The sequence below is a fragment of the Coregonus clupeaformis genome, chromosome 15 (assembly GCF_020615455.1).
Source record: "Coregonus clupeaformis isolate EN_2021a chromosome 15, ASM2061545v1, whole genome shotgun sequence".
Taxonomy (NCBI): Eukaryota; Metazoa; Chordata; class Actinopteri; order Salmoniformes; family Salmonidae; genus Coregonus; species Coregonus clupeaformis.
Window position 1 is genome coordinate 50,560,776 of NC_059206.1, and position 14,922 is coordinate 50,575,697.

General features: G+C 44.1%; 1 protein-coding gene across 1 annotated transcript in view; it reads left to right on the forward strand.

Moving 5' to 3' along the window:
• Positions 1 to 14,922, forward strand: part of LOC121582841 (integrin alpha-2) — a 40,014-nt gene that overhangs the window by 917 nt on the left and 24,175 nt on the right. The window contains exon 2 of the mRNA XM_041898976.1: positions 6,252 to 6,375. Within this exon, the coding sequence (XP_041754910.1) occupies positions 6,252 to 6,375 (124 nt within the window). The remainder of the gene's footprint in view (positions 1 to 6,251; positions 6,376 to 14,922) is intronic.

Genomic DNA, 14,922 nt, shown 5'->3' on the forward strand with positions numbered 1-14,922 from the left:
CAGCGTTCCAATTCATCTCAAAGGTGTTCAATGGGGTTGAGGTCAGGGCTCTGTGCAGGCCAGTCAAGTTCTTCCACACCAATCTCGACAAACCATTTCTGTATGGACCTCACTTTGTGCCCGAGTGCATTGTCATGCTGAAAGAGGAAAGGGCCTTCCCCAAACTGTTGCCACAAAGTTGAAGCATAGAATTATCTAGAATGTCATTGTATGCTGTAGCATTAAGATTTCTCTTCACTGTAACTAAGGGGCCTAGGCCAAACCATAAAAACAGCCCCAGACCATTATTCCTCCTCCACCAAACTTTACAATTGGCTCTATGCATTGGGGCAGGTAGAGTGCTCCTGGCATCTGCAAAATCTAGATTATTCCATCGGACTGCCAGATGATGAAGCGTGATTAATCACGCCAGAGAACGCGTTTCCACTGCTCCAGAGTCCAATGGCGGTGAGCTTTACACCACTGCAGCCGACACTTAGCATTGCGCATGGTGATCTTAGGCTTGTGTGTGGCTGCTCGGCCATGGAAACCCATTTCATGAAGCTTCCAATGAACAGTTCTTGTGCTGACGTTGCTTCCAGAGGCAGTTTGGAACTCGATAGTGAGTGTTGCATCCAATGACAGACAATTTTTACGCTCTATGCGCTTCAGCACTCAGCGGTCCTGTTCTATGAGCTTGTGTGGCCTACCACTTCACGGCTGAGCCGTTGTTACTCCTAGACGTTTCCACTTCACAATAACAGCACATACAGTTGACCGGGGCAGCTCTAGCAGGGCAGAAATGTGACAAACTGACTTGTTGGAAAGGTGGCATCCTATGACGGTGCCATGTTGAGCTCTTCAGTAAGGCCATTCTACTGCCAATGTTTGTCTATGGAGATTGCATGGCTGTGTGCTGTATATCTGTCAGCAAAGGGTGTTGCTCAAATTGCCAAATCCACTAATTTGAAGGGGTGTCCACATACTTTTGTATATATAGTGTATCATCATGATGAGGTTACAATGAGCTTTGCGAAGGAGGAGGACACACCTACTTCTCTGGCAGAGGTTTGTAGAGGTGTGTAGAAGAGCGTGCTGCAACAACGGTAGTAAAAACCACATTCTTCATTCTTTAGACTCTTGCCTGAAGAGTTTCAAAGCATAGTTAAAATGCCACAGTTAGGCAACTATTTATTAATGTATGGCATGATTCCTCCCTGTTTTTCCTCAGAGATGCTGACTGCAGTTCTCACCACCCAAACAAGCCATGTTTGCGATCATGTCATACAGTTGTTTGAGATGTTAGAGATGGTGAAAAGACAGCGTAGGGACCAGGAAGTCAGGGACCAGGAAGATCTCTAGTTTTATCTTATCTTGATTATTGTCCAGTCATATGGTCAAGTGCTGCAAAGAAATACCTAGTTAAGCTGCAGCTGGCCCAGAACTGAGCGGCACGTCTTGATCGTCATTGTAAGCAGAGGGCTAATATTAATGCCAGTTTCTGTTGGCTAAGGGTTGAGGAAAGACTGACTGCGTAACTTCTTGTTTTTATAAGAAACAATGTGTTGGAAATTCCAAATTGTTTGCATAGTCAACTTACACACAGCACTGACACACACACTTACCCCACCAGACATGCCACCAGGGGTCTTTTCACAGTCCCCAGGTCCAGAACAAATTCAAGGAAACGTACAGTATTATACAGAGCCATGAGTGCATGGAACTCCCTTCCATCTTATATAGCGCAAGTGAACAGCAAACCTGGTTTCAAAAAACAAATAAAGCAACACCTCACGGCACAATGGCTCTCCCACATGTGACCTACTTGTTGTGTTTATGTACTGACATGTATGTGTAACTGATAGATGCACACACACTACATGTTAATGTTTTTAAATGTATGCAAATTTTGTCTGTATTTTGTCTGTAATGTCTTTTTCGTTATATGTCGAACCCTAGTAAGACTAGTTGTCGCCATTGGTGCCGGCTAATGGGGATCCTAATAAATCTAATCAAATAAAAAAAAACTCCCAATAGACATGGATTGGATTGTCTATTGGATTCACCAGAGCCCCCGCTGCTCAGCCGCTGTCCAATGAGGTGCTCAGTCAGTCACAAGCAGGGATCTAAAGTGGGTTATCCTGCTTGCTGCACACAATGCACCCAGCCGACTGGAACCACATTGGGACAGAATCAGCAAGGTTTACCTAGGGCCAGTGGGGACTCTCTCTGTATCTCTCTCTCTCTGAATCTCTGTATCTCTCTATCTCTCTCTCTCGCTCTCTCTCTCTCTCTCTCTGTCTCTGTCTGCCTGTCGGTCGGTCAGTCTGTGTATACATGTATATCTCACACGCACAAACACATACTCTCTCTCGCTCCCTCTACCGCTCTGCTCTACTCTCTCTCTTTCTCTCTCTCTCTCTCTCTCTCTCTCTCTCTCTCTCTCTCTCTCTCTCTCTCTCTCTCTCTCTCTCTCTCTCTCTCTCTCTCTCTGTCACACTGTATCTGTTCGCTTCAATTAAAGGTCCTCTTTGTGCTTTAGCCACTGCCTGGAATCCCTGTTTCCAGATGGGGAACATACTGACAGGGCATGCATGTGGTCGTTGACCATTTTGGCCAAGAGACAAAACATTTCTCACACATATCTCACATAGTCCGTCAGTGACAACCACAATGTTCTCTTATAGAATATGGGAAAATAACTTTAATCATTCAAAGTTTTTGTGGAAATATATTGACATCCAAGTTGAACTGTCAGAGTCATGTACACTATGTCACTGTGTTTGAGTAGTGTCTGAGGTATAGAGGATTTTTTATTTATTTTTATTTTATTTTTTATTTCACCTTTATTTAACCAGGTAAGCCAGTTGAGAACAAGTTCTCATTTACAACTGCGACCTGGCCAAGATAAAGCAAAGCAGTGCGATAAAAACAACACAGAGTTACATATGGGGTAAAAAACATAAAGTCAAAAATACAACAGAAAATATATATACAGTGTGCAAATGTAGCAAGTTATGGAGGTAAGGCAATAAATAGGCTATAGTGCAAAATAATTACAATAGTATTAACACTGGAATGCTAGATGTGCAAGTGATTATGTGCAAATAGAGATACTGGGGTGCAAAAGAGCAAAATAAATAACAATATAGGGATGAGGTAGTTGGGTGGGCTAATTTCAGATGGGCTGTGTACAGGTGCAGTGATCGGTAAGGTGCTCTGACAACTGATGCTTAAAGTTAGTGAGGGAGATAAGAGTCTCCAGCTTCAGAGATTTTTGCAATTCGTTCCAGTCATTGGCAGCAGAGAACTGGAAGGAATGGCGGCCAAAGGAGGTGTTGGCTTTGGGAATGACCAGTGAGATATACCTGCTGGAGCGCAGACTACGGGTGGGTGCTGCTATGGTGACCAATGAGCTAAGATAAGGCGGGGATTTGCCTAGCAGTGATTTATAGATGGCCTGGAGCCAGTGGGTTTGACGACGAACATGTAGTGAGGACCAGCCAACAAGAGCGTACAGGTCACAGTGGTGGGTAGCGTATGGGGCTTTGGAGACAAAACGGATGGCACTGTGATAGACTACATCCAATTTGCTGAGTAGAGTGTTGGAGGCTATTTTGTAAATGACATCGCCGAAGTCAAGGATCGGTAGGATAGTCAGTTTTACGAGGGCATGTTTGGCAGCATGAGTGAAGGAGGCTTTGTTGCGAAATAGGAAGCCGATTCTAGATTTAACTTTGGATTGGAGATTCTTTATGTGAGTCTGGAAGGAGAGTTTACAGTCTAACCAGACACCTAGGTATTTGTAGTTGTCCACATACTCTAGGTCAGACCCGTCAAGAGTGGTGATTCTAGTCGGGTGGGCGGGTGCCAGCAGCGTTCGATTGAAAAGCATGCATTTAGTTTTACTAGTGTTTAAGAGCAGTTGGAGGCTACTGAAGGAGTGTTGTATGGCATTGAAGCTCGTTTGGAGGTTTGTTAACACAGTGTCCAATGAAGGGCCAGATGTATACAAAATGGTGTCGTCTGCGTAGAGGTGGATCTGAGAGTCACCAGCAGCAAGAGCGACATCATTGATATACACAGAGAAAAGTGTCGGCCCAAGAATTGAACCCTGTGGCACCCCCATAGAGACTGCCATAGGTCCAGACAACAGGCCCTCCGATTTGACACACTGAACTCTATCTGAGAAGTAGTTGGTGAACCAGGCGAGGCAGTCATTTGAGAAACCAAGGCTATTTAGTCTGCCAATAAGAATGCGGTGGTTGACAGAGTCGAAAGCCTTGGCCAGGTCGATGAAGACGGCTGCACAGTACTGTCTATTATCAATCGCGGTTATAATATCGTGTATAGGATGTATTCATTGGTGTTGATGCTGTACATGAGCTCACTCTCAGGCACTCTTTAGGCAAGCGCTACCTAGCTTAACACAGACATGATAAATGGCTATAGATAGATCCACCAGTGTGACCACAACTCATAAGAGGATCATCACCTCGTCACATCCTGTTCTAAGATATCTGCCTGCCACTTGTCTAACAGGTGAATTAGACTCAAGACTACATCCCAAATGGCATCCTATTTCCTATGTAGTGCACTACTTCTGACCAGAGCCCATAGGGAATAGCCTGGTCAAAAGTAGTGCACTACACAGGGAATATGGTGTAATTTGGAGCCTTTGGCCCTCTCACAGCCCTGTTTTAGTGTGTGGATGTGATGTGACTCACTGACCAGTTAGAAGGCATGCTGAACCATGATAATACTTAAGTAACTATACTATCGTATCTTAGCTGTCTAGTAGTATGGAGCAAAATATTGCAATTACAGAAGTGTGAGCCCTATTTCTCTATTTGTTTGGAAGTGTAAAGTTCACCTGGCCTGTGTTAGGTTAGGCCTTGTATGGTATGTGAATTTAAACTGATTGTGGTGTCACCACCCTACTAAGCAAATTCTCTTTGTTGTTCCGCAGCATAAAATGCTCAGACCCCTTGGTTGGAATAAAGTTTATAAAATCTCTTTATGGTGGCTCACATAGCATATGTGAAGAGTAACATTAGATCACATTCTTTATCACTGTCTCCAAGTAAGAAAAATGCATTATTGGGAAATGCTAAATCCTAACCCATTAATTATTTCTGTGCTTGTCAGTTTTAAATGTTAGTCATTTAGCAGACGCTCTTATCCAGAGCGACTTATAGTTTTGTAAGACAATAGTCATAGTAAGTAAAACCTTTCCTCAATAAAGCAGCTATCAGCCAAGTCAGTGCCAGTAAGACAAGACAAGAAAGGCAAGGGTGTTAGTTTAAAAAAACATACATTGCCAGTGTTTCTATTCTTACTCAGTGTCTCTGTTCAGTGTAGGCTCTGTTATAGAGCTTGTAGATGGTGTCGTGACGTGACTGTTGTTTTGTTGTCCTGAGAGGCCTTAGTAGTGGTTTGATATCCCTCACACTCATCTCAATAGGCCCCACTCTACTGTGTGTTCTCTATAAGGAGCCACTGCACTGACATGTCTGCACTTTAGACCAGTAATCTGAACATATTGTCATGCTGCTACTTGTCCAGATTGGTGATCACTGATACAGTCACACACAGCCAGATCCCTGTCTCTAGTTAAAGGGTCTTCAGTACTATTGGGTAATGTAAGGCCGCTGAAAGTCTTACCTAGCTTTACAATAGAACAATGAGCATACTTCGGGCTGCTGTATGTATGAATTGTGATTTATACTAGCTAGGTCGTCTAAAAATGGAGTTGATTATTATTATTATTATTATTATTATCATTGTCATTATAGTTAGACCTAAAGTTCACATGGTGGAAGAATACTTTGTTTATGTTTCACTATGAATGCCTTAGGTGTTATGCCTTGATGGATGTGTTTGAATGTCTCTGCCAATCGATCACTCTGACGTCTTTACTATTACAAGACCTGACACTGCATAATACTGCATTATTGTTGGTATTAGGAATTTGTTGTTATTCCTGGTACAACGGTAGTATCCTAGGAACAAGGACAACACACACACACATAAAAGCTGAGCACTTCATATCACATATCACAGACGAAGAAGGTGTGGTGTTTTTTTGTCATTCAATTCATCTCCCTGTCTTACACAACCCTGAACCTGGCTGCTGCAGCATATTTGTGGTGGAGGAGAGTCTCTTATTTATGATGGGAGTGTGATCTCTCTCTCTCTCTCTCTCTCTCTCTCTCTCTCTCTCTCTCTCTCTCTCTCTCTCTCTCTCTCTCCCTCTCTCCCTCTCTCTGCAGGTTGGAGCATCCCCCGATCCCTATCCTTTAATGTGGGGACGGCAGGAGCCAAGGTGTTCTCTGGACCTGCCGTAGAGGAGTTTGGATACACTGTGAAACAGTTCAGAAATCACCTGGGGAAATGGTGAGACTAGACTACTGAGTCATGCATAGGCTGCCATACAGAAGCAGTACAGAGTGGTAGAAAGTGCAAGACAGTGTTAGTTCTGACATGGTAAGAACAGCATCTCAGCACATTCACAGATGCACACTTGTACTACACTGTGCTTATGTACAGTTACTACAGTAGTACTGTGTCCAATCACTCTCGCACACAGTAAGCTGTATAGAGCCCAGGAGAGCTAAAACAAGCCCTAGGTTCGTTTGGGTCTGAGAGATCCATAACTGTTGTATAGCTGCTGGATTTGGAACCCCTACTGTGAGCATCCGTTTTCTCAAGCTAATGCTGTTCCTGTTCTTACAGTAGGTCACATGACCCTCCGGAGGGTTGTCAACGGGGCAGGATGCAGGCACTTCAAACACTATATTGGTACACACATACACGCACACACGCACACACACACACACGCCCACACACTCACATTATACAGTTATCTGCTGATCACCACAGAGTAGACATCACAGACAGGGTTCTTGGTTTCACGTCTTGCTCACACACACACTTCCTGTAGTCCGTAGTGCCGTCTGTCTGCATCCGGGAGATCTCAGAGGAGACATTTTCCTTTTGAATGCATCTCTCCAGGGACATAACTGCCTTCCTTTCATTCTCATCATAAACAAACATGGAGACTGAGCCTGGCTTAACCTATGGCATATTAACTATGTGTGGATGGAAACATTGTTAAGAAAGGAAAGGGCCCTGAAGATGTTGTTATGTCTCCACTAGACTAGATAAACATTTCATTAGAGGTTTTAGGGGGGAAATGATTGAAAAACACAAATAAATAGATGTCCCCTCTCATAAACCACTTAGGCTGATGATGGGTTGTGTAATTGCATCAAGGACTTAAGTGGACTTCAATTGAATGTGGTTTTGACTAACCTCCTCCCCGGACTGACTCAACAGAAAGAGAGCTGGCTGGTAGACGAGACTAGATTTTGACAAAATGACAGTAGAAAGAGGTTTACTGTTTCGTCATTTGTAATCTTGACAAATACCCCATTTGAAATGAGAGGCATAAAGACTCTCATTAATAACCCAACAGGGTCCTCTTAACCCCAGAGAAAAGAGGTGCATTGAAAGCCAGAGTGTATGACATCACAGAGATGGCCAGGTGAAAGTTCACTCCCTTTGTCTAATTGGCTGCCTCCTGTCTGAGAATGTGGGCTTTGGCTCTAACACAAAGTCAGTAAAGGCGTAGTTTTGGGATATTCAGAGAAACCACACCAAAACACGAATGCCAACCATTGGCAAACGTGTACCAAGTTCATAATGGAACTGAAATGTCTCTTTAGCTGTAACCAGTGGAATTCATGTTTATCTCTGTGGTTTAGTTTATAAACTAGGATGGCGAGGAAGTGTTTTTATCTGACCAGCCTATTTATTCTCCTGCATACTACTGATACCAAAGGTCATGCTTTGGGCTTCTATTCTGTCTTTATTAGGTTTAATATCACACCAACACACTGTGTCCTGGCCAAAAAGATATACAGTCACGACCGGAGTTATAGGCACCCTTGATAAAGATTAGCAAAAAAGGCTGAATAAAATATAAAATACAAATACTGAGCTGTATTGTATACTCAAAATAATGGAGAGAAAAAAATAGTTTGCACCCCTAACGGTAAATAAAATCAAAGAAAATTGAATATTTTTTTAATTAATCTCATTTTAAGGAACTGTATTGTGGCATTTCATGACATCCTGTTTCACTGGGGTATAAAAATGAGAACATGCATGTAAAATCCATTTGTCATCCATCACCATGGGAAAAGGCATATAACTCACAAATTAACCATGGGAAAAGGCATAGAACTCACAAATTAAAAGAGACAAATGGTTGTTGACTTTCATAAATCAGGCAATGGATACAAAAAAATTACTCAAAAACAAATATACCGCTTACCACTATTATGGCAACAATTTGGATGTTTAAAACCACTGGAACAGTGGTAAACTTGCCTGGTAGAGGACCCAAGTGTATCTTGTCCCCACACACAGTGAGAAATATGGTTTGGGAGGCAAAGAAAAGACCAAGGGCCACAGTTGGAGAATTACAGAACTTGGTCGCATCCTGGGGTCACCGAGTCTCCAAATCTACAATTAGACGCCACCATTTGGAAGGGTTGCCATAAAAAAAGCCTTTATTGAGGGCAACCAACAAATGTAAAAGCCTGGTGTTTGCTAAACGGCATTGGCACTTGGATTTGAACCGGGTGCTTTGGTCAGATGACATGAAAATAGAGCTCTTTGGCCATGCACACCAGTGGTGGGTTTGGCCTCGAATTAAGGATGCATATGCAGAAAAGAACCTCATACCTGCTGTAAAATATGGTGGTGGATCTTTGATGTTATGGACCTGTTTTGCTTCCACTGGTCCTGGGGCCCTTGTTAAGGTCAACGGCATGATGAACTCTACCAAGTACCAGGACATTTTAGCCAAAAACCTGGTTGCCTCTGCCAGGAGGCTGAAACTTGGCTGCAAGTGGTTCTTCCATCACACATCGAAATCCACAAAGAAATGGTTAATTGACCACAAAATCAACATTTCAATTGAAGAGGGCAGTTCTTAAGCGCAGACCGAAGGATATCAAGGATCTGGAAAGATTCTATATGGAGGAATCAAACATTATAGAAAAAGGCTAAGTCCCGTTATCCTCGCAAGGGGAGGGTGCACAAAGTATTGAAAACAGGGGTGCCGATCATTTTTAGATTATTTTTTTATTACCTGTTTGATAAAATATTTTTCTCTGAGCAATTGTATTAGTGGAAAATAATATATGTTTTAAATGTTTTTGGAGCATACAGTATTTAAACAATAAGGCATTAGAACCCGGGGATTATCATGTGTTATCTTCCGACTAAGGGCTGTTATTCTCCTAATTGAGGAGAATAAGAAAAATCCAAAATTTCTATTTGATACTGTCGCAAAGCTAACTATAAAGCAGCATTCCCCAAGAGAGGATGCCTTTCACTTCAGCAGTGATGAACTTCTTCGATGAAAAGATCATGATCATTAGAAAGCAAATTACGGGCTCCTCTTTGAATCTGCGTATTTCTCCAAAGCTCAGCTGTCCTGAGTCTGCACAAAACTGCCAGGACCTAGGATCAATGGAGACACTCAAGTTTTTTAATCCTATATCTCTTGACACATTCATGAAAATAGTAATGGCCTCTAAACCTTCAAGCTGCATACTGGACCCTATTCCAACTAAATTACTGAAAGAGCTACTTCCTGTGCTTGGCCCTCTTATGTTGAACATAATAAATGGCTCCCTATCCACTGGATGTGTACCAAACTCACTAAAAGTGGCAGTAATAAACCCTCTCTTGAAAAAGCCAAACCTTGACCCAGAAAATGTAAAATACTATCAGCCTATATCGAATCTCCCATTCCTCTCAATTTTTTTTGAAAAAGCTGTTGTGCAGCAACTCACTGCCTTCATGAAGACAAATAATGTATACGAAACGCTTCAGTCTGGTTTTAGACCCCATCATAGTACTGAGACTGCACTCGTGAAGGTGGTTCATTACCTTTTAATGGCGTCAGACCAAGGCTCTGCATCTGTCCTCGTGCTCCTAGACCTTAGTGCTGCTTTTGACACCATCGATCACCACATTCTTTTGGAGAGATTGGAAACCTTAATTGGTCTACATGGACAAGTTCTTGCCTGGTTTAGATCTCATCTGTCGGAAAGATATCAGTTTGTCTCTGTGGATGGTTTGTCCTCTGAAAAATCAATTGTACGTTTCGGTGTCCCTCAAGGTTCCGTTTTAGGACCACTATTGTTTCCACTATATATTCTACCTGTTGGTGATGTCATTCGGAAACACAATGTTAACTTTCATTGCTATGCGGACGACACAAAGCTGTACATTACGATGAAACATGGTGAAGCCCCAAAATTGCCTACTCTGGAAGCCTGTGTTTCAGACATAAGGAAGGAGTTTTTACTTTTAAACTCAGACAAAAAGAGATGCTAGTTCTAGGTCCCAAGAAACAAAAATATATTCTGTTGGATCTGACAATTAATCTTGATGGTTGTACAGTCATCTAAAAAAAACTCTCTTTTGACAAACATATCAAGAATATTTAAAGGACAGCTTTTTTCCATCTTCATAACATTGCAAAAATCAGAAACTTTTTGTCCAAAAATTATGCAGAAAAGCTAATCCATGCTTTTGTCACTTCTAGATTAGACTACTGCAGTGCTCTACTCTCCGGCTACCCGGAGAAGGATTACTTTATCCTATCCCAGGTATTCCTTAAAGAGGTGGGGTTTCAAATGTCTCCGGAAGGTGGTGAGTGACTCCGCTGTCCTGGCGTCGTGAGGGAGCTTGTTCCACCATTGGGGTGCCAGAGCAGCGAACAGTTTTGACTGGGCTGAGCGGGAACTATGCTTCCGCAGAGGTAGGGGAGCCTGCAGGCCAGAGGTGGATGAACGCAGTGCCCTCGTTTGGGTGTAGGGACTGATCAGAGCCTGAAGGTACGGAGGTGCCGTTCCCCTCACAGCTCCGTAGGCAAGCACCATGGTCTTGTAGCAGATGCGAGCTTCAACTGGAAGCCAGTGGAGTGTGCGGAGGAGTGGGGTGACGTGAGAGAACTTGGGAAGGTTGAACACCAGACGGGCTGCGGCATTCTGGATGAGTTGTAGGGGTTTAATGGCACAGGCAGGGAGCCCAGCCAACAGCGAGTTGCAGTAATCCAGACGGGAGATGACAAGTGCCTGGATTAGGACCTGTGCCGCTTCCTGTGTAAGGCAGGATCGTACTCTCCGAATGTTGTAGAGCATGAACCTACAGGATCGGGTCACCGCCTTGATGTTAGCGGAGAACGACAGGGTGTTGTCCAGGGTCACGCCAAGGCTCTTCGCACTCTGGGAGGAGGACACAACGGAGTTGTCAACCGTGATGGCGAGATCATGGAACGGGCAGTCCTTCCCCGGGAGGAAGAGCAGCTCCGTCTTGCCGAGGTTCAGCTTGAGGTGGTGATCCGTCATCCATACTGATATGTCTGCCAGACATGCAGAGATGCGATTCGCCACCTGGTTATCAGAAGGGGGAAAGGAGAAGATTAGTTGTGTGTCGTCAGCGTAGCAATGATAGGAGAGGCCATGTGAGGATATGACAGAGCCAAGTGACTTGGTGTATAGCGAGAATAGGAGAGGGCCTAGAACTGAGCCCTGGGGGACAACAGTGGTGAGAGCACGTGGTGCGGAGACAGCTTCTCGCCACGCCACTTGGTAGGAGCGACCGGTCAGGTAGGACGCAATCCAAGAGTGAGCCGCGCCGGAGATGCCCAGCTCGGAGAGGGTGGAGAGGAGGATCTGATGGTTCACAGTATCAAAGGCAGCAGACAGGTCTAGAAGGACAAGAGCAGAGGAGAGAGAGTGTTGGTTAAGAGTGCTGGTTAAGAGCGTTGTGCCAGTAACCGAAAGGTCGCTGGTTCTAATCCCTGATCCGAATAGGTGAAAAATCTGTCGATGTGCCCTTGAGCAAGGCACTTAACCCTAATTGCTCCTGTAAGTCGCTCTGGATAAGTGTGTCTGCTAAATGACTTAAATGTGAATAATATTACTCCAGTGCTAGCCTCTCTACACTGGCTTCCTGTTAAGACCAGGGCTGATTTCAAGATTTTACTGCTAACCTACAAAGCATTACATGGGCTTGCTCCTACCTACAGTATCTCTCCGATTTGGTCCTGCTGTACGTACCTACTCGTACGCTACGGTCACAAGACGCAGGCCTCCTTATTGTCCCTAGAATTTCTAAACAAACAGCTGGAGGCAGGGGTTTCTCCTATAGAGCTCAATTTTTATGGAATGGTCTGCCTATCCATGTGAGAGACGTAGACTCGGTCTCAACCTTTAAGTCTTTACTGAAGACTCATCTCTTCAGTAGGTCCTATGATTGAGTGTAGTCTGGCCCAGGGGTGCAAAGGTGAATGGAAAGGCACTGGAGCGACGAACCACCCTTGCTCTCTCTGCCTGGCCGGTTCCCGTCTCTCCACTGAGATTCTCTGCCTCTGACCCTATTACGGGGGCTGAGTCACTGGCTTACTAGTGCTCTTCCATGCCATCCCTAGGAGGGGTGCGTCACTTGAGTGGGTTGAGTCACTGACGTGATCTTCCTGTCCGGTGTGTCGCCCCCTTGGGCGCGTGCAGTGGAGGAGATCTTCGTGGGCTGTACTCAGCCTTGTCTCAGGATAGTAGGTTGGTTGTCTGTTGATATCCCTCTGGTGGTGTGGGAGCTGTGCTTTGGCAAAGTGGGTGGGGTTATATCCTGCCTGGTTGGCCCTGTCCGGGGGTATCGTCGGACGGGGCCACAGTGTCTCCCGACCCCCCCATCTCAGCCTCCAGTATCTATGCTGCAATAGTCTATGTGCCAGGGGGCTAGGGTCAGTATGTTATATCTGGTGTAATTCTCCTGTCTTATCCGATGTCCTGTGTGAATTTAAGTATGCTCCCTCTAATTCTTTCTCTCTCCCTCCCTCCCTCACCTCCCGGAGGACCTGAGCCCTAGGACCATGCCTCAGGACTACCTGGCCTGATGACTACTTGCTGTCCCCAGTCCACCTGGTCGTGCTGCTGCTCCAGTTTCAACTCTTCTGCCTGCGGCTATGGAACCCTGACCTGTTCACCAGACGTACTACCTTGTACCAGACCTGCTGTTTTCAACTCTCTCTCTACCGCACCTGCTATTTCAACCTCTAAATGCCCAGCTATGAAAAGCCAAGTGACATTTACTCCTGATGTACTGACCTGTTGCAACCTCTACAACCACTGTGATTATTATTTGACCCTGCTGGTCATCTATGAACGTTTGAACATCTTGGAGAAAAATCTGACCTTAATGGCCATGTACTGTTATAATCTCCACCCCTCAGAGCCTGGTTCCTCTCTAGGTTTCTTCCTAGGTTTCTGCCTTTCTAGGGAGTTTTTCATAGCCACCGTGCTTCTACATCTGCATTGCTTGCTGTTTGGGGTTTTAGGCTGGGTTTCTGTATAGCACTTTGTGACATCTGCTGATGTAAAAAGGGCTTTATAAATAAATATGATTGATTGATTCTTAGGGCCGAGGTGAAGCCAAGGGCCGGGAAACAGCTTTTAGGAGGGAGTTATCACACGATAATTCGCGGGTTCGGGTGCCTTATTGCTTTTATAAAATGGTTGCCAACCTATAAAAAAAATGATTAATGACATTAAAAACATTATTAAAAACATTATTTTAATGAGTAAATTAGTTTTATTTCACCCTTCCACCAGATGATATAGTCCGGGGAATATCCAGTTGTTCGTTCTGAAGTTGCTAACCAAACAGGCTGGTCATTAATTATATTCTCATGTTTTGACCCAGTCATTCATTGGCATGTAGCTAGCTAGCAAAGGTTCAATGATTACAAGATAACTTCAATAAATAATGATCTAATAAATAATTTATAAATAGGCAACAACCAGCTGATTGTCGAGTCAATAATGTAGTTATGGAGGACAGCTAGGATAACGTTACTTCTCCTTTGTTAGCTAGCTAGCCAACTACAGCTATCACATCAAGCGGCTGAAATGACAGCAAACTATGTGTATTTTCGTTTGTTTTACCTTAATTTCTATTGCCAATTCTTTGGATATATCCATTATAATGATACTGACAAATTAATTTCCCTGGATCAGATAAGCTGTCAGTCTCGTGAAGGTCTGCACGGTGGAGATCGCAAAAAAAAACTGCAACATGTTGCACAGCACAGGTCGGATATGCACACAGTGAGGCTTATTAAGCTCCGCTGTACCAAACCAAATGCTAGGCTAGTAACATGAGGAAATACTGTCTAGATGCTTTTTTCCAGGGGAGATTAAGTTTATACACTGAATAAAAATATCAACGCAACATGCAACAATTTCAAAGATTTTACTGAGTGACAGTTCATATAAGGAAATCAATCCATTTAAATAAATAAATTAGGCTCTAATCGATGGATTTCACATGACTGGGAATACAGATACCTTAAAAAAAAGGTAGGTGCATGGATCAGAAAACCAGTCAGTATCTGGTGTGATCACCATTTGCCTCATGCAGCGCGACACATCTCCTTCACATGGAGTTGATCAGGCTGTTGATTGTGGCCTGTGGAATGTTGTCCCACTCCTCTTCAATGGCTGTGCGAAGTTGCTGGATACTGGTGGGAACTGGAACACACTGTCGTATACGTTGATCCAGGGCATCCCAGACTTGCTCAATGGGTGACATGTCTGGTGAGTATGCAGGCCATGGAAGAACTGGGACATTTTCAGCTTCCAGGAATTGTGTCCAGATCCTTGCGACATGGGGCCGTGCATTATCATGCTGAAACATGAGGTGATGGCAGCGGATGAATGGCACGACAATGGGCCTCAGGAGCTCGTCACGGTATCTCTGCATTCAAATTGCCATTGATAAAATGCAATTGTGTTCATTGTCCGTAGCTTATGCCTGCCCATACCATAACTCCACCGCCACAATGGGGCACTCTGTTCA